Source organism: Fusarium graminearum, chromosome 2 (assembly GCF_000240135.3).
Source record: "Fusarium graminearum PH-1 chromosome 2, whole genome shotgun sequence".
Classification (NCBI taxonomy): domain Eukaryota; kingdom Fungi; phylum Ascomycota; class Sordariomycetes; order Hypocreales; family Nectriaceae; genus Fusarium; species Fusarium graminearum.
This window is the reverse complement of record NC_026475.1, coordinates 5,828,386-5,848,384: the sequence shown is the minus strand read 5'-3', so window position 1 is coordinate 5,848,384 and position 19,999 is coordinate 5,828,386. Positions and strand designations below refer to the sequence as shown.

The window sequence follows — 19,999 nt, the reverse complement described above, 5'->3', positions numbered from 1 at the left end:
TGGATGTTCCTGACATCCCCTCATCATGATTGGCTAGTCATCGCTTAGCCAAGCGATCAAAAAGGTCTAGGCACAATGACGTGCGCAGTTAAAAGCGATGTTTAAAATGAAGTCTTCAGCAATAAATTATCTTCATTCCTTTGTTGAACAGGTAGTTCAGAGTTGTTTGCTCGATATATACACCATGGCGATCGGAGGCTGGGAACAAGACATGCGCAGAGCTGCAGATGATAGTCTGCAGACTCTCCAAGTCAATTGGCATCTTGGCTTCACTTCATTTGGCGGACCTCCTGTTCACTTTAAGATCGTGAGTCAAGCAATGCCCATATCAATCTGAATAACAAAATTGACAACCCCAAGTTTCACGACAAATTTGTCAATAAGTTGAAATGGATAGATGAACAAATCGTGAGCACTTTCCGGAACCCCGAGACACATAAGCTAACAGTGTTCAGTATCAAGAACTCTTCAGCGTCTCGCAAGCTCTATCTGGTCCTGGAAGCACCAAGATGCTGTATTGCATCAATCTCATACACGGTGGATTTTTACAAGCTGTCCTGGCTTTCTTGATCTGGAGGTAAGTCCAAGAACCCATATCCATGAGATAACACATCTGATAATCGTCCTTCACAGTTTACCTGGCTGCTTGGGCATGTTCGGCTTTTCAGTCGGTGTGTCCAACATCGGCGACACTCTCCCTCGCGCAGTATACGCTCTTCTCTCTGGTCTGAATGCTGCAACTGTTGGCATAATCGCTCTGGCGGCTGTCGAGCTTTCTGGTAAAGCCATCACTGATCAGACCACCAGACTTATTCTGTCTCTGACTGCCATGGCTGGAATGTTGTACAACGCGCTGTGGTATTTTCCTGTACTTATCGTTGCAGGTGGCTGCGGTACGGTCATCTATGACTACAAATGGCTACATCGTCCTGCACGAGGTGTTAGGAATGCTTACCTAAGGGCCAGACGAGGAAGAGTTGCTAAGACAGAGAATGTCCAAGGCGCTGAGAACGGAACGGGCAGCGGCGATGCTATAAACCTCCGCGAGCATGATGCCACCGAGGCGAGAGAATCTGAACCACGTGTCGTCCCGCAAGAGTATCAGCTTGGTTTCTCGTGGAGATCCGGAGCAGTAATCATTGTCGCCTTCTTGATCACCTTTATCGCCGTTGTTTCCCTGCGAGGAACCCTACCTGACGCCCCTCTACTATACAAGCTCTTTGCTAATCTCTACCTTGCTGGGACCATCATCTTTGGTGGTGGTCCCGTGGTGATTCCCCTCCTCCGAGAATACGTGGTAGCCGAAGGATGGGTCAGTCCCCGCGACTTTCTAATTGGCCTCGCCATCGCTCAAGCATTCCCCGGTCCAAACTTCAACTTTGCCGTATTTCTCGGTGGTCTCACAGCCGTTCACGGTGGCTACCCAGCCATTGCGGGTGCTTTGATAGCGTACCTTGGCATCTTCGTCCCAGGAATGGTTCTTGTGCACGGGACAATGGGGATCTGGGAGGTTCTGAGAAGCAGACCCTGGGTCAGGTCTGCCCTGCGGGGAGTGAATGCAGGCGCTGTGGGACTCATATATACAGCTGTGTATAGAATCTGGCAAGTTGGATACATCGATGAGGGGTTCCAATCGGGGAAGAGTCTGGCCGATGACCCATGGTGGGTTGTTGTCACAGCGACGTCTTTTGTTGGAGCGCGGTACTTTAAAGTTCCAGTGCCTCTGGCAATTCTTCTTGGTGCTTGCATGGGGCTTCTGAGGTATGGGATTGTGTCTGCCTAGGTGGGAGAGGGGATTGAAGAGGTGAATTGGTATTCCTTATTCCGGCTACGTTACGATGCCTATGTAAAGATCATTAATGGGTCGTTAGTCACAGCATGATACTCTCCAGGTTGCCATATGCTCCAACGGTGTGGAGATGGTTCGTGCACTGTCCGGGACGGTATCCGTTGGTGACGTTAAATGGTACGATCAGTCATCGGCACTGAAACCGTCGTTGAAGAGCTCTTCTCTTCGAAGAATCATACACCTTACTCGTGCCCCATATTAAACATCATCTCATGCCGTGACCGGAAGGCCTCATTCATTTTCACCGCCATAACTGAATATGTGTATCATCTGTGTTTCCCAAGAATTGTCCGCCTGACCATGGCCGAATCCGGGGTACAGACCGATGAGCGGGGAACAGTACGTTGTCCATATCTAAGAGCCACTGAAAGCTTCTGTCGGCTACGCTAGCTCATTTTGTGGTCCTCGTGAGGAGACGCTGTGAACTCTTTTCATATGGTCCAACCAGAACATGGGCATCATATCTTCTGGTATCGCGATATCGGATAGGGATCCGAGGTGGCTATTATCTCTAACCAGCCAGGGCAACCCAAGAGTCAACATGTAGGTATTTCTAACCTGATTTCACCGCTGTTCCTTACTCTGTTCTTCTTTCCATATTCCATTACTATCATCTTGGAACTTATAGACCATCTCAACCACCTCAAGCATAATGTCAGAAGACAACACACATCAATCCATCCTCATTCTCGGAGGCGGCTGCTTCGGCTTGGCCACGGCTTTTGAGCTTGCACAAAAGGGCTACAACAACATCACAATACTCGAAAAGGACGTTGATGTGCCGAGTCGGTTCTCAGCAGCTTATGATCTTAACAAAGTCATCCGTGCCGAGTATGCCGATGACTTCTACACTCAATTGGCTCTTGTACGTAACATATTGATCCTTTGCGTGAAGATTCAAGGTTAATGATCGACAGGACGCTATTCGTAAATGGCAATCAGATCCTCTTTACGCACCCCATTACCACCAAACAGGTTTCTTGAACGTGACATCAGGCAAAGCTGCACAAAACACAAAGGGTGCAGTGGAAAGCTACTTCCAGTCTCTCCAGAAGAATCATGCTTTCAATGGCCAAACCACCCGTGTCAACAGCAGTCAAGAGATCAAGAAGCTCGTTCCCAAATTTACAGGCCCTCTTACTGGTTTCAAGGGCTATCACAACAAGCTTGCCGGTTATGGTCACTCTGCTAATGCTTTGAGAGCTGTTTATGAGCAGTGCGTCAAACTTGGCGTGAAGTTCCATCTGGGAAAGAAGGATGGCGAAGTTGACTCTTTGCTGTATGCATCAAGTCGCGAGGGCACAAGGTGTATCGGAGCTAGGACTCGTGGAGGAAGCATTCATACTGCTGATAAGACTATCGTCGCCTTGGGCGCTGACGCTGCCAACCTTTTGCCTCGAGTCGGGAAGCAAATGACTGGTCGAGCATGGGGCGTTGCGCACATTCAACTTACAGACGAAGAAGCAGCCGATCTCAAAGGAATTCCCGTCACGAATGTGCGAGACATGGCATTCTTCTTTGAACCTGATCTCACAACCAAGAAACTCAAGTTTTGCCACATGGGAGGTGCTTATACCAACTACTCCTTCACCAAAGACGGTCTCTCAATTCCATTCCCCGAGTTGTCTGAATCACAATTCATGCCTCTCGAAGACGAAACATACATCCGCCAGCTTCTGAGAGAAGTGTTTCCTCAACTCGCAGACCGACCTTTGATCGACCAGCATCTTTGCTGGTTCGCTGACACGGATGACTCTGATTTCATCATCGACTACGTCCCGGATACAAACGCCACTCTGGTTGTCCTGAGTGGAGATAGTGGACATGGATTCAAGATGATGCCTATCTTTGGGCAGTTTGTGCATAAGTTGCTTGTTGATGAGAGGCAGGAGCAGCGAAAGTGGCAGTGGAAGGGTGGAAAGGCAAAGGCGGCAGCTGTATGGAGGAGCAGTGAGAGTCAAGAGCTTTCTGGTGTTCCTCGAGCCAAATTGTGAGCCTGCTATAATAGATTGCCATTGTCCTTGTTAGACGCATTGTCCATAATTATGAGTGCTTTTGAGAAAATAAACCGAGGTTAACCAATAGCAACCTACATAGTCTATTATGCTTTTGGCCCTGTGAATGAAAGTCAATTGTCGACATCGATAAGAGCGGTGAAATTCACCCGTTTCTTACATGCATGGGGCTGGGTAGCTTGGGTCCTTTTGCCTTTTCCCGATCCTTCGTCTCAAATACAATGGCTTAGTGAGTCATTCACATACCATGCAAGGGCCAGCCAATTCGTCAGATTACGCTTTCTCGCTGCTTATTCTACATACCGCTCTAGTTTGCCGATCTGATAAGTAGAATTACATCTGATAAGCAGCCTAATATCGTGACCGATAGCTCCGCATTGCTTGACCATAGGAGCGACGGTCTCCGGCTGCTGCCTGTCATCTGCGGGGTATATATAGTGTTTGAAAGACGGGAGATCTTAACATTATCTAGATGGTCTTATCAATCAATCTACAGCAAAATGGTCGACATAAAGCAGAACCCTCTCGAACCTGTGTTCGATACTGAACTCGCCAATATCAGAGCAACTCGTCCAGACCCGTATCTGGTCGCTTTCAATGACCTCGACAGTGATAACCCCAAGAACTGGCCTGAGCGGCGTAAATGGGCTGTCACAAATGTCCTCTCGGTGACTGGGTTCAACCGCATCCTCGTATCAACAGTCATGGCTCCTGCATTGTCTGTCATCGCGAACGACCTGGACATGACAGCGACACAGTCGGTCATGGCGTTGAGTATCTACCTCTTGGCAACTGCCTTTGGTCCCCTTGTCATTGGGCCTTTGTCCGAGGTTTACGGACGCAAGACCATTCTGCACGTATCTAATATCTGGTTTCTTGTCTGGAATGTTGCATGCGGCTTTGCAAATACCAAAGAGTTGCTGATTGGCGCGAGATTCCTTGCTGGATTCGGAGCGAGTGCTGTTTACTCCCTTGGGGGAGGCGTTCTAGGTGATATTTGGCGCCCAGATCAGCGTGGAAAGTCACTGGGTTGGTATATGGTTATTCCTTTGGTGGGTGCTGCAGTCGGTAAGCATCACTCATTGGTCTCGTCTTTATAACTACAAATCGCTAATTCTTTAGATAGGCCCAATCATTGGAGGATTCATGACCTACAGAGTCACATGGAGATGGATGTTCTGGTCGACCTCTTTGTTTCAAGTGGCCATGGCCGCTCTTTCGTTCACTACCTTTCAAGAAACATATGCACCAGCGATTTTGAAGCAAAGAGCTCAGCGGTTACGCGAAGAGACTGGCGAGCCATACTACACATATGAAGAGCGCACTCAAGAGGAGATGCCGTTGACTAAGGTTCTTGTTCAAGCTATGACTCGTCCTCTGCGCCTACTGGTGTTTCATCCCATCATCCAAGTCGCAGCTGTCATCTCAGCCCTTGGCTATGGCCTTCTCTACATTGTCTTGTCCAGCTTTGCAGAGCTCTGGGCTCAGCACTACGGACAATCTGTTGAGATCAGTGGCTTACACTACATTGCATGCGCCGTCGGAGAACTTCTGGCATCACAGCTCTGTGCACCGCTAATGGACTATTGGTTCCACAGAATGGAGCGTCGCGCCGGTGGTCAACATGTCCCAGAGCACAGAATACCATTGATGCTGATGTTTGCTTTTGTGGCACCAGTCGGCTTTGTTGTCTATGGCTGGTGCGCTGAATATCGTGTCCACTGGGCTTGGGTTGACGTTGCCATGTGTATCACAACGTTCGGGATGCAAAGTGCAGGGATGCCGCTGCAAGCATATCTCATGGACTCGTATCCAGACCACACGTCCAGTGCCATCGCGGCACAGCAGTTTCCCCGCAGTTTGGCAGCATTTCTGTTCCCGTTGTTTACGCCTCAGATGTATGCTTCCCTAGGATATGGATGGGGAAATAGTGCTATGGCTTTGGTGGAGTTGGCTCTGGAAATCGCTGCACCGATTATGTTGTGGAAGTATGGTGCTAGGTTGAGAGCGCGGGCAACGTCGAGTCTCTGAGGGCTCAGGCAATGTCAAAGCAGCATTCGTATTTCCATGAAGTTGCAGTCGCACAATTGGAGTTAGGGAACGATATGCCGGGACCATTGGACAAAAGGATCTCAGGATAACAGGGAAGTCGGCAGTTGAAGCACAAACAAAATAGCCAGTCAGTACATGCTATTTAATAAGAGCTTGGAGATTGTTTGTATTTTTTACATCTTATCTCTGAGGTTATTCTGCTTTCCACTGCCAAGACAGCTAGAACCAACATTGTGGTAAGGATCTTGTAAGGTGTTATTCTTTGATTGCATAACATGTGAAACGTGACTGCGACACCCTGTGCAGGCTATTTTATGCTGGCGCTTATGTCTTACAATTGCATCCAATCGAGACTTAGCGGGTGATAATATCGTTATAGTGCTTACAACGCTTATGTCAGGCTGCATCGTTACAGGTGCAGATAAATACCGCCAGATCCCAGGAGCTTCTCTTCGCGACACTACCCCGAGCCATCACCCTCAGCAACCAAGACAATGGCATCAGAACAGCAACTCAAGACCACGCCATCCAATGACCAAGATGATGGCATGAAAATCATTCACGCCGGTTTATTCCGCACAGCTACCAAGTCCATGACAGAGGCATACCGTATCCTGGGTTACAAAGCCCACCACGCTCTTGACGATGTGTGGGCTGTCCCTTGGTCTGGTATTGAGCAAGCGGCTGAAGCAACATTCCCTCACCTTGCCCAGCTTCCAGACTACACCTATAAGAGCACTGATGGAAGCGCGGCACCTCGGCCACCGTTCACCAGAGATGATTGGCAGAGTCTTTGGGGAGAATACGATGTTGCCACTGATATCGCGTCCGCCTTTGTACCAGAGCTTATCAAAGCGTATCCCGATGCCAAGGTTGTCGTTGTTCAAAGACAGTACGAGAGTTGGTGGCCATCATTTAAATCAGAGTGTTTGGATACTCTCTACAGAGTCACTGCCCTTCAACAGTTTGTTGTGAGGTACATCATACGCTTTCGCGCCGGGTACGCCATGAAGAAAATACACGCAGGTTTCTTCGGTGCTGATGAGTACTCGCTCGAATCTGTCGAAGTAAGAGCAAGGGATGTGTATGAGGAGTATTACCGCAAGGTTCGCGAGGCTGTTCCTTTGGAGAGCGGAAGACGGCTGGACTACAATATTGGAGATGGATGGGAACCGCTGTGTGAGTTCTTGGGAAAGGACGTTCCAGACGTGCCATTTCCTAGGGTGAATGATCGGGCTGATCACAGTGCAAGGGTGAAGGAGAATCATCGTAAGATGACTATTGATGCATTGAAACTCATCAGCCCTATCATTGCGGTTTTGGTTGGTGTTACTTTCTACTACTGGAGGTGATGGCTTCAACTATCAATTAACCGCTGGCGGCATAAAATACAGGATCAGTAGGATAGTTTGTGTTAGTGACGTCAAACCTCCAGTTCACTTATACATCGAAGCTCAAGCAACGTTTCAACCTGCTAGGGCCAGTGGTGAGGATAGACTTATCTAGAAGCTTTGCCAGTTGTTATTGCTTAAATTGGACACTGTCACTCTGTCTTATGATCATGTGAGAGTCTCCATGTTTAACTGTAACTCTCGCTTACCTGCTCTACGTGAGCGCAGTATGTATATGTACTACTATATGTGCATACTAACATCATGTTAAAAAGACTGAGTTAACATTATATGTATAGAATAAACTATATAAATATAACTATACAAAATTATAGACACTAACGGCCAACAATCAGATCCAAAGTATTAGTGGAAAAACAATAATAGACTACCACAAGTTAAACACGCCGTTTGGCGCATTCCTCTTCTTCAAAGGAATTGCAGTGCTGTTTCTCGTTACGTTCTGGATTGTGCATCCCTCAGTCTTATACACGCTTGCATACTGGCCTGTCAGAACAGCTGCCAGCCACTGAATAGCGGGAGCAGCGCTGAGATAAAATTCCTCAGAGTGTGATCCAACCGAGTTCCGCTGGTACAAGATGTTGGCTCCGACGGCGCAGTATCGCTCAATCAACTTGTCCGTGTTGGCGATGGGGCTGATTTCATCATGGACAGCTTGGTACGCAAAGATGGGCCATTGAGGGACGCCGTGATAACCCATTATGCCATCACGGTTAATGACCTTGAGAATCTTTGGATCGCGGAATAAGTTCATGCCGTCTTTAAAGAAGTCAAAGATGTTGACCCCGGCGTACGCGGCGCCGGCTTCCTGAACGGTGAAGCCCTTTACAGCTAGGAACCCAGTCTTATTCTGAGGTCCCTCTGTCTTGAGCTTGGAGATGACATACTTCTGCACTTCGGGATACTGGCTTGTAATTCCAATAATACCACTGGGTCCTAAGCCTGCTGCGTCTTTTCCGGAGATGCTCTCTACCACAGCAGTGATGTTGGGTGTTATGCCGCCAATGGCAGCGCCGACAACAGATTCCTGGAGGTCGGGTGCGTACTGCACCGCAAGCTCAGAAGCCCACTCGCTGGCCAATGCGCCTCCGGAGTATCCCCAGAGTGCAACACGAGGAGATTCGGTGTTGAGACCAAGGCCCAGAGAAAGAACAGCGCGAATGGAATCAAGGGTTGCGTGTCCTGAGATGACACCAGCAGTGAAGGAAGCCAAAGGACCCTCATAGTCAGGCACGTTGAGAAAGACGCCCAGACCCAAAGCAAGATTGAACAGGTCAGTGCCACCAGAAGAGTACGCAGTGTAGCTAGGACTGGCGTCGACGTCAGCCGAGTCGTAGGGTGCCTGGTACGAAATAACAGCGCTCTGGTTGAACACGCGAGCAGCAGAACTGTTTGATCCTAGCTTGGGAACATAGAGCGTTGTGACGGCCCATGAGGCTTTGTATTGGCTGTCCGTTGTACGGTATAGAATGTTGTAGATGGCAGAGCAGTTGCCGACGATTGAGGTCAGGTTTCCAGGTGCAGGACGTAGACGAAGCACAGTACCCGGTTCTTCATCCTCGTAACCGTCAGGAGCAGAATACCATGGATCCTCACTCGGTGGCAAGGGTTGAGAAGACTCGGATCTTTTATAAATGTGGGATGAAGGGATGGCTGCAACGAGGCCTAACCAGAGGCTCAAAAGAGCCAGGACACGGTGAATAGCCATTGGTAGCAAGTGAGCAATTATGGTATAATGGAGAGGACTACAAGAACATGCATTCAACGGCGGGGATCTAATTCTTTTTAACGCTTACCGTCGACGTTATAACTGTAGTGCGGAGTTTGTTAATACTGGGACTTTGGTAGTTAAAGTCATGACGACAGCACACCGTTGATGGCGCATAAGCCGACATATCCGTTTGAACCAAGCCTCAACTATTGTTATGTACAAAGTAGGTAGAAAATCCTGAAAGGATCCATGCTCAGCCTTTGACAGCTGGACAATGACGGGTTAGTTCCAAAGCTAAGAGGGTCGCTGACGAATCATAGTTACGCAGCCTTGTCTTGGGCTTGAGGGGAACGGAGGGGGACGGTGAAATCTGGACCCGAGAGACCGGGCTTAGCTGTGCCTTGATCGGTCTTGGGTCTGGGGGCTAGGCGAAGCAATGATACAGCAAGGCGGAGTTGTAGTAGAGAACGAGAATATACAGTCAGCTTATGATGGCGGAGAATCAGGAATCTCACGTTAGACACATGAGCATCGCATCTTGACTTGTACGATTGAGTTGTGACACGTGCTGACGAGAATGAGATCGTAGAGGCACAAAGAGAGGGAATTAATTGGGTTGACGCGGCACAGCGGGTCGCACAGACGCGGAAAGTTAATGTTAAGGAGGGGTGATCAACAGATTCACGGGGTCTTGAACAGCTGCCAAAGCCATGGATATCAGCTACAACATCCTCGAGCAAAGCGCCGCTGATTGTATTGTGTCGTAGTCTTGTCTCGTTCTCGTCTCGACTCGTTGGATCGGGCGCGTCAGGTGGACTGGAAAGAGGCTTGTCGAGGGCTGTGGTACGGTTCGATTAGCGAGGCCGACGGACGTGCGAACGGACTCTCGGGAACTATTATAGCACCATGTACAATAATGTTCGTGTTGCTTAGAAGAGCTGCTTGTCGTTGCTGGCTAACACCAGATGATCGATTCCATCCAACGCTCTGCTCTGCGACAGGACACTGGATGACGATGACACTTCCAAATCACGTGCGATAAGGCTGGGCTGATAAGCCAATTTGCCGATTAATCAGCGGCATGGATCGAATCCACCAATTCTCGGCCTCGGCCAACGAGGTTAGCATCTCGTCACCACCAAAAGAATCACCCCATTCCTCTCATTCTCTCATATCACCACATTCAAAATGGCTGAGCATCCTTCTTTCACTCTTGCCGCCCTTTGTAAGTACTCAATTGACACTCAAAATTAGCCTGTGTCCTAATTGGCCCTCCTCCCTTACAGTGGCTGCTGGCGGCACTGCCGGCTACATGCGCACGCGCTCTACTCCTTCTCTCGTGGCTGGTGTCGGACTGGGAGTTTCATATGCCTATGCTGGTAAGTTCTGTAGAATTCAATCCTCATTCTGCGGTTGACATGTGCTTGGTAGGATACCTTCTCAAGAACAACAAGGACTACGGTTCTGAGCTTGCCCTGGCAAACAGTGTCCTCTTAACTGGATCCGCCGTTCCAAGAATCATCAAGACTGGTGGTCGAGCGCCTGTTCCTATCATTCTCGGTGCAGTTGGTGGACTTGCTACCTACTACTACCAGAAGAAATTCCGCGAGTTCCGATATGGTGTTTAGGCGAAACTTGACTCCTGGATATTGACGAAAGGCACCTTCGAAATGGGACAAGGCTGATGTACTATACTGTACGATAGGATAGTAATAATTCATCTCAGTTTAGCGAGTTCAGCGGATTCCATGTAGCCGGTTGCTGTTGCCGTTATCTTGGACATCTCGTAAGAAGTTGTGTTCAGCCCTTCCTTTCGGCCATCAAACTTCTACGGATTTGCGCGCACAACCTGTCGCATCCACTCAAGACCTTCGACAAGATTCTCGCCGGTAATAGCACTCGTTGCTACAATGCGCTATTGGATGGCAGTCAGCGGGTAACTCGAGGAATTGACAAAAAAGAACACGAACGAAGTTTTTGTTCTCCTCAAGATCCTTGTCTATCTCGAGATGCTCAATGAGTTCAAGTACACTCATAGCTTTCTATCCCCACGTCAATACTCTCTAGTGATGCTGTTCCTACTCCTTCACACTCACTGGATGATCTTGTTTATTCGCAAGAATCAGAACAGGCTGACCATTGAGCATTATGTTTCGTAATACGTTCCATAACGCCTCCTTAGTTTCCGCCATATTTTCTCTGTTTGTACTATCGATGACAAATACAAGTGCTTTCTTTCTTGATAGGAACACTCTCCATATTGCCCTCACCTTTTCGTTTCCGGAGTAGTCAAAGATGAAGTATTGTTGTGACCCTTGAGAGAAATGTGTAGTGTTAACAGCTACTCCAACGTTAGCATATCGAGTGGACCCAATAATCGAAGGTAAGGCATACTTTGGTTCAATGGCTCTGTTGGTTTCTGGCCTCCACTGAGTTTATGGATTATTGCAGTCTTGCCAGCTGATGGAAGCCCGACGACGCCAATGTCGATCATAGGAGGAGTCCATAATTGAGAGATAGCAGCGCCCATGATGCAATACGCTGCGCTGAGGCCGACTGTTTTATGTTGAGTTGAATGATTCCTGGCTCAGCTTTGTTATATCTACTTGCGGTCGTGAGGTTTTATACTTGACTTGCGCACGAAAAGGACACGCTACGAAGGATACTCCGCCACTGTTGAGTATCGCCTAGGATGCTAGGTCTTACGGCAGCGGGGACCTGAGGGGCTAGGCAGCACGGTCTCGGGTACTAAAAGCCTACGGAAACATACATAAGAGACGAAATCATCATAAGGTCAGTTTATACCGCCTAACCTCGACGAGTCTTCTTAGGCTGCTCATTTTTTTGCACCCCCAGACTTAAACATCAACGTAGGTTTCTGTTACCCAATCACCTGTGCCATTTGACAAGGATCATATCCATCTTCGAGAATGAACCCCAAGATGAATCTTATACCTATAGAAGTTGAAATTTGGGGCTAATTCATTGAGTGCTCCTGCATCATCATCACGAAAACGATAAAGTCATCTTGGAAGAACAAGATACAACGGGAGGCCAGCCTTAGACACTGATTCACTGACGTCGGGTGTTAACACACTGTGAAAGCTCGTGGCTAAATGCAGTTGGAAAATGGATGTAGGAGGCCGACCACCACAAGTACACTGCCAATAAGCTCCATTAACTGTGAGCACAAGCATCTTATCTGAAACTATTCCCCGTATCGTTCTTACTTCCAAGCAATCTGTTGGACGACGAACGGCAATTTGAAGCAGCCAAGCGTGTGGGTGTTGACAACACTTACTTGGACGTGCCAGTTGAGTTGTTGGCCTGTCTCCCATATGAACGGATTGCCCCTCTCTCGAATGACAGTTTTTTTTTCTCTTCCTTCTACATCTAGGTACTCAAAACAGACATCCGTACTATCTCCTGAACATCGCAAACTGACGATTTCTCAACCTGAACATCTCACACCTGTCGCATCGCAACAATGCCACGTCAGCGTAAACGATCCAAAGAAGGCCCTTTGTGGGTGATGTACCCCGACCTACACGATCAAGTAGCGGACAAACTTGAAGAAGTCCAGCTCGACTTCACGTTCAATCCCAATGATGACGGCCTAACAAGCCGAAAGTCGTATGACACAAACATTATGGGCAGATTCGCATGCAACAACCAAAACTGCACCACGACTGGCTGGTCGAGCAAGAAAATCGCCATTACTATCCGTCAATACTCCCAAGATCGATACAATGCCCGAGTGTACCATCAGCGCTGCAGAAAATGCAAAAGCCTCGGCGAACCAACTCTGGACGAAGAGTCGTACATCGACAGAGTCTCGTACCGTATCAAGAAATGGAACGGCGTCGAGATGGACATACCTAAATGGGGAAGGGACGAATTTAAGGGGCCGCACGAGCGTGCTTTTTGTGAGGGGTGCAAAGACGGGCATTGCCGAGAGGGATCCAACAAGGCTGTTGTATGGTATTGAGATCATTTTGTATGGTTCGCCACGGTAGCCAACCAGGCGGGTTACGAACAACAGGGGCTTGAAGGAGATCACACAAAAACATGAGGATGCTCCTGAACCACATGCTCACTGAAGGTCATTTAATGTATCTATCTATCCTTCAATCACTACTGGGTCTCATGCAACCACCTACCAGACCATTCATCTATGCTGTCAACCTCATCTAGAACAAACTCACAACAAGGACGAAAGTGATTGATCCATGACAATAGAACGGAATGCAAGTTGAATGTATTAAGTTAAGCCATCGTTCAACTCGTAACATCAATAAAGCAGAAAGACCGAAAGAGATACTTTCGCTAACACAAAGAATGAGTGCTGAATATAACAAATTCCATGTTGTATCCCACAAAGAATAATATTATCGTGATTGTTCCACCTCGACACCGCCTAACTCTCGCCTGACGTCCATCAGAGTTTTCGTCTTCTGATCCGAGCTGGGACCTTGCCTTTCGGAGGGATCGTACCAAAAGGGAAATAATCCATGTTTGGTCCAACTTTGGCCGCTGCTTCAGGATCAACGAGTTCGATTTCGTAAGCTCGCAGAGACAATGCAACACCTGCCATGAGCTTTTGCTTCGCGAAGAAGCGACCTGGACACATCTTTGTGCCGCCACCATAGGGGTAGAAATATCCTTGTGTCCCTTCTGTAAAAACACTTGCTTTGCGGTCGTCATCTGCTGTGCGCTTGGAAGGCCTCGTTGAAGGCTTGACGTTGGTGTTGCGAACTGGACCACCTGTTGGATCGTCTTCGTATTTGAGGAACCTCTCTGCCCAGAACGTGTCTACGGGATGCTCTTCCGATCCATCCGGGAGTGTGCTTCCAGTGTTCCAAAAGTCAGGGTCGTGGCCACCGAACCAGGATGTAGAAAGCATGCCAACATCCTGCTTCATCTGCCATTTACCGAATTTGAGATTGGGGATGAGTGATGATCTACCCACTGGCGCGGCAACGCGAACACGAAGGACTTCGAGATAGACTGAGTTGAGAAGAGGTCCAGAGCAAAGCCTGTCATTGTCGAAAGATAAAGACTTCTCATGGAACGAAGGTTCCATCTCAGCCATGACCCTGTCAGTGAGATTCTTGTCGAGCAATATACCCAGAAGCATCCACATAGCAGCCGGAATGGCATTGGCATTGACCCTAGACACAGTTATAGTTACATCGTCACTTGATGGACCGAGAGTACTCACGCCCATATCATACCCACATCAAGAGCAGCGCCACCTCTTGGCGAGAGGCCAATGTTCTTGAACATCTCCTGTCTCGTGCTCATAATCTTGGCACCGAATTCCGGCGTCCAATCCTTTTCAAGTAGCTTTTGATCCGTAAAGTCAAGATTTTGTTGACCGTATTCGTGATAACGGAGTAGACATTCCAGAAGACGATCTCTAGCTTGGTAGCTTTTAGGAACGACCCATCGCGGTAGTCTTCTGAACAGGTTGGGGAGATGATAGTCGAATGACCAAAAGTCTTCGAGAAAGTCGGGCGACAGCTCGAGAAACTTCTCGCCACACAGTGCCACCGTTGTAGCGCGAAGGAGATGATTCTTGAACCAGCCGTAGAGATCATCTACCTCTACCCATCCATCCTCTTGAAACGTTGTGTCCTGAGCAATCTGATCTGAATAACCCTCTGTAAACTTGCTAATGATAGCGTTGAGAGCATTTCCGGAAAGATAAGCGTTCAACTGGCGATGTTGTACAAAGTGAAAGCGCTTCGCTTGCTCAACATGTTCCCAGCCCGGCGCAGGCTTCACGTCAACGCCAGAATTGTCACCCGCGTAAATCTCCACATCGGGTTGAGGAAGCCCAAATGCATCTCGAACAGTCATTATGCCAAAGGTTTTGGTAGTGAGATAGCGAGAGGACTTGAAGAGTTCGACAATTGTTTGGCCATGGGGAATGAAGTACATTTGCTCTGCGCCTACAAATATTCGAAGAGGGACTTTACCAAACTTGCGCCTATGATAGATATTAGATGAAGGAACACTTAGTCGATTGATTTTAACCCACAAGCTGGAAAATAAAAAGCGCTCTGTATCATAAGCAAAGCCAATTGTATTCCCAACAAACGGAATCCAGTACGGGACCTTGGGTGGCTCTCTTGCCGCCGTGCCATCACGATAACCGGTGTTTCCCAACACAGTGAAGGCGTAGGTTACAAGGAAAGGTAAAATGAAGAGACAAATGTAGATGCCATATGAGGCTGCATCGATGGATGAGCCGCGCTCGGCCAATCCCAATGTCGTGGCGTTCATTGTGCAACGGCGACGGTTGTACAAAGATGAAGCAGTGACTTGAAGCTGACATTGTTTGGATTTGTAATTTTGATTGAGGTAAGCAGAGGAGGACATGATTGGTTATATCTGGGGAGGTCAGGGGTACTACACACTAGGAAGGGCTAAGCGTGATCTGAGAATAAGGTCGTATTATCGCAGTAATCTGTTTGGTAGCCCAGGAATCAGTCACTCGTCGCTGGGACACTAATCTTGTTTCATTGATGTGAACTTCATCTATCTCAAAATACATATTGCCTATAACGATCAAATTATCTCACCGAATACTCTTACCAAGAATGAACTCAACCCCTCGCTCCTTGGCCAAGTCTTTTACTCGTCTGATCTCCTCTACCATGGGATCGTCCGACAATGCATCAGAAAAGTCGACAGTCTTGAGTTTCTCCAACCGCCCCCCTGGCCCAGTCTCCTCAAGTATTGTCTGTATACCAACCAGTGCTTCGTTGAGATCAGCTTCAAATGTGCCCAAAATTGCACCTTTAAACACCTCTGGAAAAGATTCCGACTGTACCCGTACAAAGCGTAGGTCTGAGTGGAAGATTGTGAGATGCTCAAGTGACTCAGGAAGTCTATCAGGGTTCAACTTTGTTGTCGTAGGATCATTTTCGTCCTCCCTCTGTAGCAAGTGTTTCATGGGGATACCAGCACGTTTGAGCCTTTTGAGCTCTCTGTAACATTCAGGTAACTCATCTGTATCTGCTGAATCCGGTACCCATTGGCTGTCCTCGTTGTCTTGTAAAGAGAGTGACAATTCTTCAAGGGATGACGCGTGCTCACGAAGAGCCCTGGCAAGCATTGTGCTACTCCGTGTGCCCATTGAGCTAGCAAATTGCAGATCAAAGACTTTCAGGTTTTTGCAAGCGTGCAAGAGGCTACTGAAACCAGCGTTCGAAAGTGTTGGATCATCAAGGAAAATTGATTCCAGCGATGAAGTTCGTTCCGGTAACGGCATCGAATAATTGCTCTCCGTAGACCCAGCTACATAGCTGAGATCTCGTCCCCTATTATCACCGATCCTCAAGGCATCGAGACTCTTCAGATTCGGGAAATGTAGAAACGGCGAGAGGTGTGCCACGTGTATTTCCCTATCGAAGTTCCAGTATCGGAAGATCGATGTATGCAGCTTCTCCATGGGTAAAGGTAGAGTGGACTTGGGACCATCGGAGACAAATCGCAGCGCAATCTGTTTGGCAAAATGCAAGACAAGCATAAGGTAGTCTTTGCCGACCTTTAGTCTGGAATCTGATGGAATTGTCAAGTCCAGGCTGGTCAAGTTGGTTGCCCAAGCCAGTACGAGAACAGCTATACCATCATCTGAGCCCTGGCGAATCTGGTCACACAGGTCGGTAGATCTGGCAAGACCTGGCAAGGTCTCCTCGGCTGCCTTTGCCAGTAGATCTAGGTTGTCCGGCCTTATCAAATGACGAGGAGTTTCTTTCCCATCATCAGATCGAAACCAGTCGATTTGTATGCTTCTAACTTGCAAACGAAGTTCAGGATGCCGCAGAAGCTCTAAAGCAAACCGGTTAAGCGTGGTACGTGAAAGGGATGTATTGATGGGGCTATAATAGCCACAATCACTCCAATGACGGACTCGAAGTGGTGTTGCAATCTTGCAGAACCGTTTGTTAACGAGGCGGACTTGAAAGATGTCAATGTAGTCGTAGTCCAGATCAGTGACATAAATGAAGATTTCTTTCAAAATCTCATCTGGTATGCTGTTGATACTGTCCATGGCGATGTGATATCTCGTTGTCTGAGCAGTGTCTCATGATGAAAAGGAAGATGCGGTGTTTACGAACGGCCAGGTATGTGATCAGGCAACTGCATCACGTGGCTAGCTAGTCGCTTCAGCCGCAAACTGACAAAAATCACTTTTACAAAGCTGATGCATAGCCGCCTTCTAACAGATGGGAAACACTTTGGTTTTAGAGACAGATGTTCTTGGTTTAATTCATTGTACGAAAATAGTATAAAAGGCTAAATGCAATATGTAAAAATGAAGGGGGAAAATATATAAGTCTAAAACAGAAGAGGGGCAAGTGACTCCCTAACCATTAATGCAAGTCTCTACTTGCTCACCTTGACGTCGAAGCGATCAAGGTTCATGACCTTGGTCCAAGCAGCAATGAAGTCCTTGGCGAACTTCTCCTTGGCATCAGCGCTACCGTAAACTTCAGAAATAGCACGGAGCTCGGCGTGAGATCCGAAGACAAGATCAGCGCGTGTGGCAGTCCACTTGGTGGACTTGGTAGAACGGTCGGTGGCAGTCCAGAGCTCGCCGCGCTCGTCCTTCTTGGACCACTTGTAGGCAGGGGACAGAAGGTTGACGAAGAAGTCGTTGGTCAATTGACCCTTCTTCTCGGTCAAGATACCGTTGGATGAGCCGTCAAAGTTGGCGTTGAGAGCACGGAGACCTCCGACGAGGACGGTCATCTCAGGTGGGGTAAGAGTAAGGAGACCAGCACGGTCGACAAGAATCTCCTCGGTGCGAGCACGAGCAGTTCCGTGTCCATAGTTGGTGAAGCCATCGGCGAGGGGCTCGAGGTAGTTGAACTGGGTGATGTCGGTCATCTCCTGAGTAGCATCGACACGGCCAGGGGTGAAGGGAACGACAACGTCCTTAAGACCGGCATCCTTGGCAGCCTTCTCAACAGCGGCAACACCGCCGAGAACAATAAGATCGGCAAGGGAAACCTGCTTGGAGCCGGACTTGGCGTTGAACTCCTTCTGGACGCTCTTGAGAGCAGACAGGACCTGCTTGAGTTGCTTGGGGTTGTTGCTGGCCCAGTTGACTTGAGGCTCGAGAGCAATGCGGCCACCGTTGGCACCACCACGCTTGTCGGTTCCACGGAAGGTAGAAGCGGATTTCCAGGCAGTAGAAACCAGCTTGGAAACATCGAGACCGTCGGCTCCGAGAATGGCAGTCTTGAGGCTAGAAATATCCTCGTCGGTGATAACATCTCCCTTGCGCTCAGGGAGGGGATCTTGCCAGATGAACTTCTCGTTAGGGACATCGGGTCCGAGGTATCGAGAAGCAGTCCCGAGATCACGGTGGAGAAGCTTGTACCAGGCCTTTGCGAAGGCCTCGTTCATCTCCTCGGGGTTCTTGAGCCAGCGCTTGCAAATCTTGTGGTAGGAGTCGTCGTTGATGAGGGCGAGATCAGAGGTGAGCATGGTGGCGCGGCGGAACTTGCCCTTGACGAAAGGATCGGGGTAGTCAACAGTGCCGTTGAGTGCCTCCCACTGGTGGGCGCCAGCTGGAGACTTGACGAGGGTCCATTGGTTGCCGAGAAGACTCTCGAGGAAGTGGTTGCTCCACCTGAGATTTGTTAGTATGAGTGGAGGGAAAGTAGTATGCGATTAGACTCACTTGGTAGGGGTCTTGGACCAGATAACTTCGAGACCACTGGTCTGCTGGTTGGGGCCGTTGCCCTCACCAACACGGTTGTGCCATCCGAGACCCATCTCTCCAAGGTCAGCAGCCTCAGGCTCAGGGCCAATGTTCTCTGCGTAACAATTAGTCAATGCTCTGTTGGAGTTCAAGACGATATCTACTTACTTCCGGGAACAGCACCGTGAGTCTTTCCAAGGGTGTGTCCACCGATGATAAGAGCAGCGGTCTCCTCATCGTCCATGCCCATACGGCCAAAGGCCTCACGGATATCAAGGGCGGAAGCCTTGGGGTCGGGGGTACCGTTAGGACCCTCAGGGTTGACGTAGATCAGACCGAAGTGAGTAGCACCAAGAGGCTTCTCGAGCTTGTCGGCACGCTCGTAGATGTCAGTGCTGCCGTTGTAGCGGACATCGTTACCCTTGGGGACGAATGTAGTCTCGGCACCCCAGTAGATGGACTCATCGGCTTGCCAGGTGTCGGGACGGCCACCGGCGAAACCAAGGGTCTTGAAGTTTGAGCTCTCGAGGGCAATGTTACCACAAAGGAGCATAAGATCAGCCCAAGAGATCTTGTTGCCGTACTTCTGCTTGATGGGCCCTGAGTTTGTTAGAATGTGAGTTTTCAGTGGGGGTAGCGAGACATACAAATTAGACGACGAGCCTTGTCAAGGTTCTGGTTATCGGGCCAGCTGTTGAGGGGAGCGAATCGCTGTTGACCCATTCCGCCACCACCGCGGCCGTCCATGGCACGGTAAGTACCGGCGCTGTGCCAGGCCATACGGATGAAGAGACCTCCGTAGTGACCGAAGTCAGCGGGCCACCAGTCCTGAGACTCAGTAAGAAGAGCGTGGATGTCCTTCTTGAGAGCCTCGACTAAAGGTTGTTAGCAACTTATTCATGAAGAATTGAGTGCTGGTACTCACAATCCAGAGACTTGAAAGCTTCGGCGTAGTCGAAATCCTCGCCTAGTGGGTTGAACTGTGGCGAGAACTGTCGTAGAACATCGAGGCGTAGCTGGCAAGGCCAAAAGTCTGTGCTTCGTGTACCGCCACCAGCCTGGTTACTGGCGATGCGGCATCGTCCAAAGTCTTCGGCGATTTCTCTTGGGGGCAACAAGTTCTGCTGGGTATCACGCTTGGCGGCGAAGGGGCAGTCGGCAGACGCAAGTTGCGCCAGGCCAGCGGCCAGCAAGAGAGTTTTGGCGTGCATGACGAGTAGGTCTTGTCAGATCTGTATG

At 49.0% G+C, this 19,999-nt stretch overlaps 12 protein-coding genes across 12 annotated transcripts; 6 read left to right on the top strand and 6 right to left on the bottom strand.

Moving 5' to 3' along the window:
• Positions 1–184: 184 nt before the first annotated feature.
• On the top strand, positions 185–1,783 carry FGSG_12374 (uncharacterized protein; the record flags this gene model as incomplete). Its single annotated transcript, XM_011323538.1, has 3 exons — positions 185–307; positions 456–577; positions 634–1,783. The coding sequence occupies 3 exons, from the start codon at positions 185–187 to the stop codon at positions 1,781–1,783; spliced, it is 1,395 nt and encodes a 464-aa protein (XP_011321840.1).
• Positions 1,784–2,501: 718 nt separating this feature from the next.
• FGSG_12373 (uncharacterized protein) lies at positions 2,502–3,843 on the top strand (the record flags this gene model as incomplete). Its single annotated transcript, XM_011323537.1, has 2 exons — positions 2,502–2,714; positions 2,767–3,843. The coding sequence occupies 2 exons, from the start codon at positions 2,502–2,504 to the stop codon at positions 3,841–3,843; spliced, it is 1,290 nt and encodes a 429-aa protein (XP_011321839.1).
• Positions 3,844–4,364: 521 nt separating this feature from the next.
• Positions 4,365–5,895, top strand: FGSG_03844 (uncharacterized protein; the record flags this gene model as incomplete). The annotated part of the gene is made up of 2 exons (XM_011323536.1): positions 4,365–4,932; positions 4,991–5,895. The coding sequence occupies 2 exons, from the start codon at positions 4,365–4,367 to the stop codon at positions 5,893–5,895; spliced, it is 1,473 nt and encodes a 490-aa protein (XP_011321838.1).
• A 515-nt stretch (positions 5,896–6,410) lies between these two features.
• FGSG_03845 (uncharacterized protein) lies at positions 6,411–7,268 on the top strand (the record flags this gene model as incomplete). Its single annotated transcript, XM_011323535.1, has 2 exons — positions 6,411–6,808; positions 6,863–7,268. 2 exons carry the CDS (start codon positions 6,411–6,413, stop codon positions 7,266–7,268), a joined length of 804 nt encoding a protein of 267 aa, XP_011321837.1.
• Positions 7,269–7,695: 427 nt separating this feature from the next.
• Positions 7,696–9,036, bottom strand: FGSG_03846 (uncharacterized protein; the record flags this gene model as incomplete). The annotated part of the gene is made up of 1 exon (XM_011323534.1): positions 7,696–9,036. One exon carries the CDS (start codon positions 9,034–9,036, stop codon positions 7,696–7,698), a length of 1,341 nt encoding a protein of 446 aa, XP_011321836.1.
• A 1,157-nt stretch (positions 9,037–10,193) lies between these two features.
• Positions 10,194–10,778, top strand: FGSG_03847 (uncharacterized protein). The gene is made up of 3 exons (XM_011323533.1): positions 10,194–10,264; positions 10,326–10,418; positions 10,471–10,778. The coding sequence occupies exons 1-3, from the start codon at positions 10,228–10,230 to the stop codon at positions 10,665–10,667; spliced, it is 327 nt and encodes a 108-aa protein (XP_011321835.1). The 5' UTR covers positions 10,194–10,227; the 3' UTR covers positions 10,668–10,778.
• An 89-nt stretch (positions 10,779–10,867) lies between these two features.
• On the bottom strand, positions 10,868–11,569 carry FGSG_03848 (uncharacterized protein; the record flags this gene model as incomplete). The annotated part of the gene is made up of 4 exons (XM_011323532.1): positions 10,868–10,954; positions 11,010–11,051; positions 11,310–11,353; positions 11,434–11,569. The coding sequence occupies 4 exons, from the start codon at positions 11,567–11,569 to the stop codon at positions 10,868–10,870; spliced, it is 309 nt and encodes a 102-aa protein (XP_011321834.1).
• Positions 11,570–12,526: 957 nt separating this feature from the next.
• On the top strand, positions 12,527–13,139 carry FGSG_03849 (uncharacterized protein; the record flags this gene model as incomplete). The annotated part of the gene is made up of 2 exons (XM_011323531.1): positions 12,527–13,015; positions 13,056–13,139. 2 exons carry the CDS (start codon positions 12,527–12,529, stop codon positions 13,137–13,139), a joined length of 573 nt encoding a protein of 190 aa, XP_011321833.1.
• A 338-nt stretch (positions 13,140–13,477) lies between these two features.
• FGSG_12372 (uncharacterized protein) lies at positions 13,478–13,960 on the bottom strand (the record flags this gene model as incomplete). The annotated part of the gene is made up of 1 exon (XM_011323530.1): positions 13,478–13,960. One exon carries the CDS (start codon positions 13,958–13,960, stop codon positions 13,478–13,480), a length of 483 nt encoding a protein of 160 aa, XP_011321832.1.
• A 296-nt stretch (positions 13,961–14,256) lies between these two features.
• On the bottom strand, positions 14,257–15,327 carry FGSG_12371 (uncharacterized protein; the record flags this gene model as incomplete). The annotated part of the gene is made up of 2 exons (XM_011323529.1): positions 14,257–15,031; positions 15,143–15,327. 2 exons carry the CDS (start codon positions 15,325–15,327, stop codon positions 14,257–14,259), a joined length of 960 nt encoding a protein of 319 aa, XP_011321831.1.
• Positions 15,328–15,622: 295 nt separating this feature from the next.
• Positions 15,623–17,101, bottom strand: FGSG_12370 (uncharacterized protein; the record flags this gene model as incomplete). The annotated part of the gene is made up of 1 exon (XM_011323528.1): positions 15,623–17,101. One exon carries the CDS (start codon positions 17,099–17,101, stop codon positions 15,623–15,625), a length of 1,479 nt encoding a protein of 492 aa, XP_011321830.1.
• A 199-nt stretch (positions 17,102–17,300) lies between these two features.
• Positions 17,301–19,971, bottom strand: FGSG_12369 (peroxidase/catalase 2; the record flags this gene model as incomplete). The annotated part of the gene is made up of 5 exons (XM_011323527.1): positions 17,301–18,688; positions 18,740–18,875; positions 18,929–19,360; positions 19,408–19,635; positions 19,686–19,971. 5 exons carry the CDS (start codon positions 19,969–19,971, stop codon positions 17,437–17,439), a joined length of 2,334 nt encoding a protein of 777 aa, XP_011321829.1. The 3' UTR covers positions 17,301–17,436.
• Positions 19,972–19,999: the final 28 nt, after the last annotated feature.

Bases quoted from the DNA above. Each gene is read 5' to 3' on its own strand.
- FGSG_03847 (XM_011323533.1), top strand. From the start codon at position 10,228: ATGGCTGAGCATCCTTCTTTCACTCTTGCCGCCCTTT. The intron at 10,265-10,325 runs GTAAGTACTCAA...CCTCCCTTACAG, and splicing joins TTTCACTCTTGCCGCCCTTT to TGGCTGCTGGCGGCACTGCC. The intron at 10,419-10,470 runs GTAAGTTCTGTA...TGTGCTTGGTAG, and splicing joins AGTTTCATATGCCTATGCTG to GATACCTTCTCAAGAACAAC.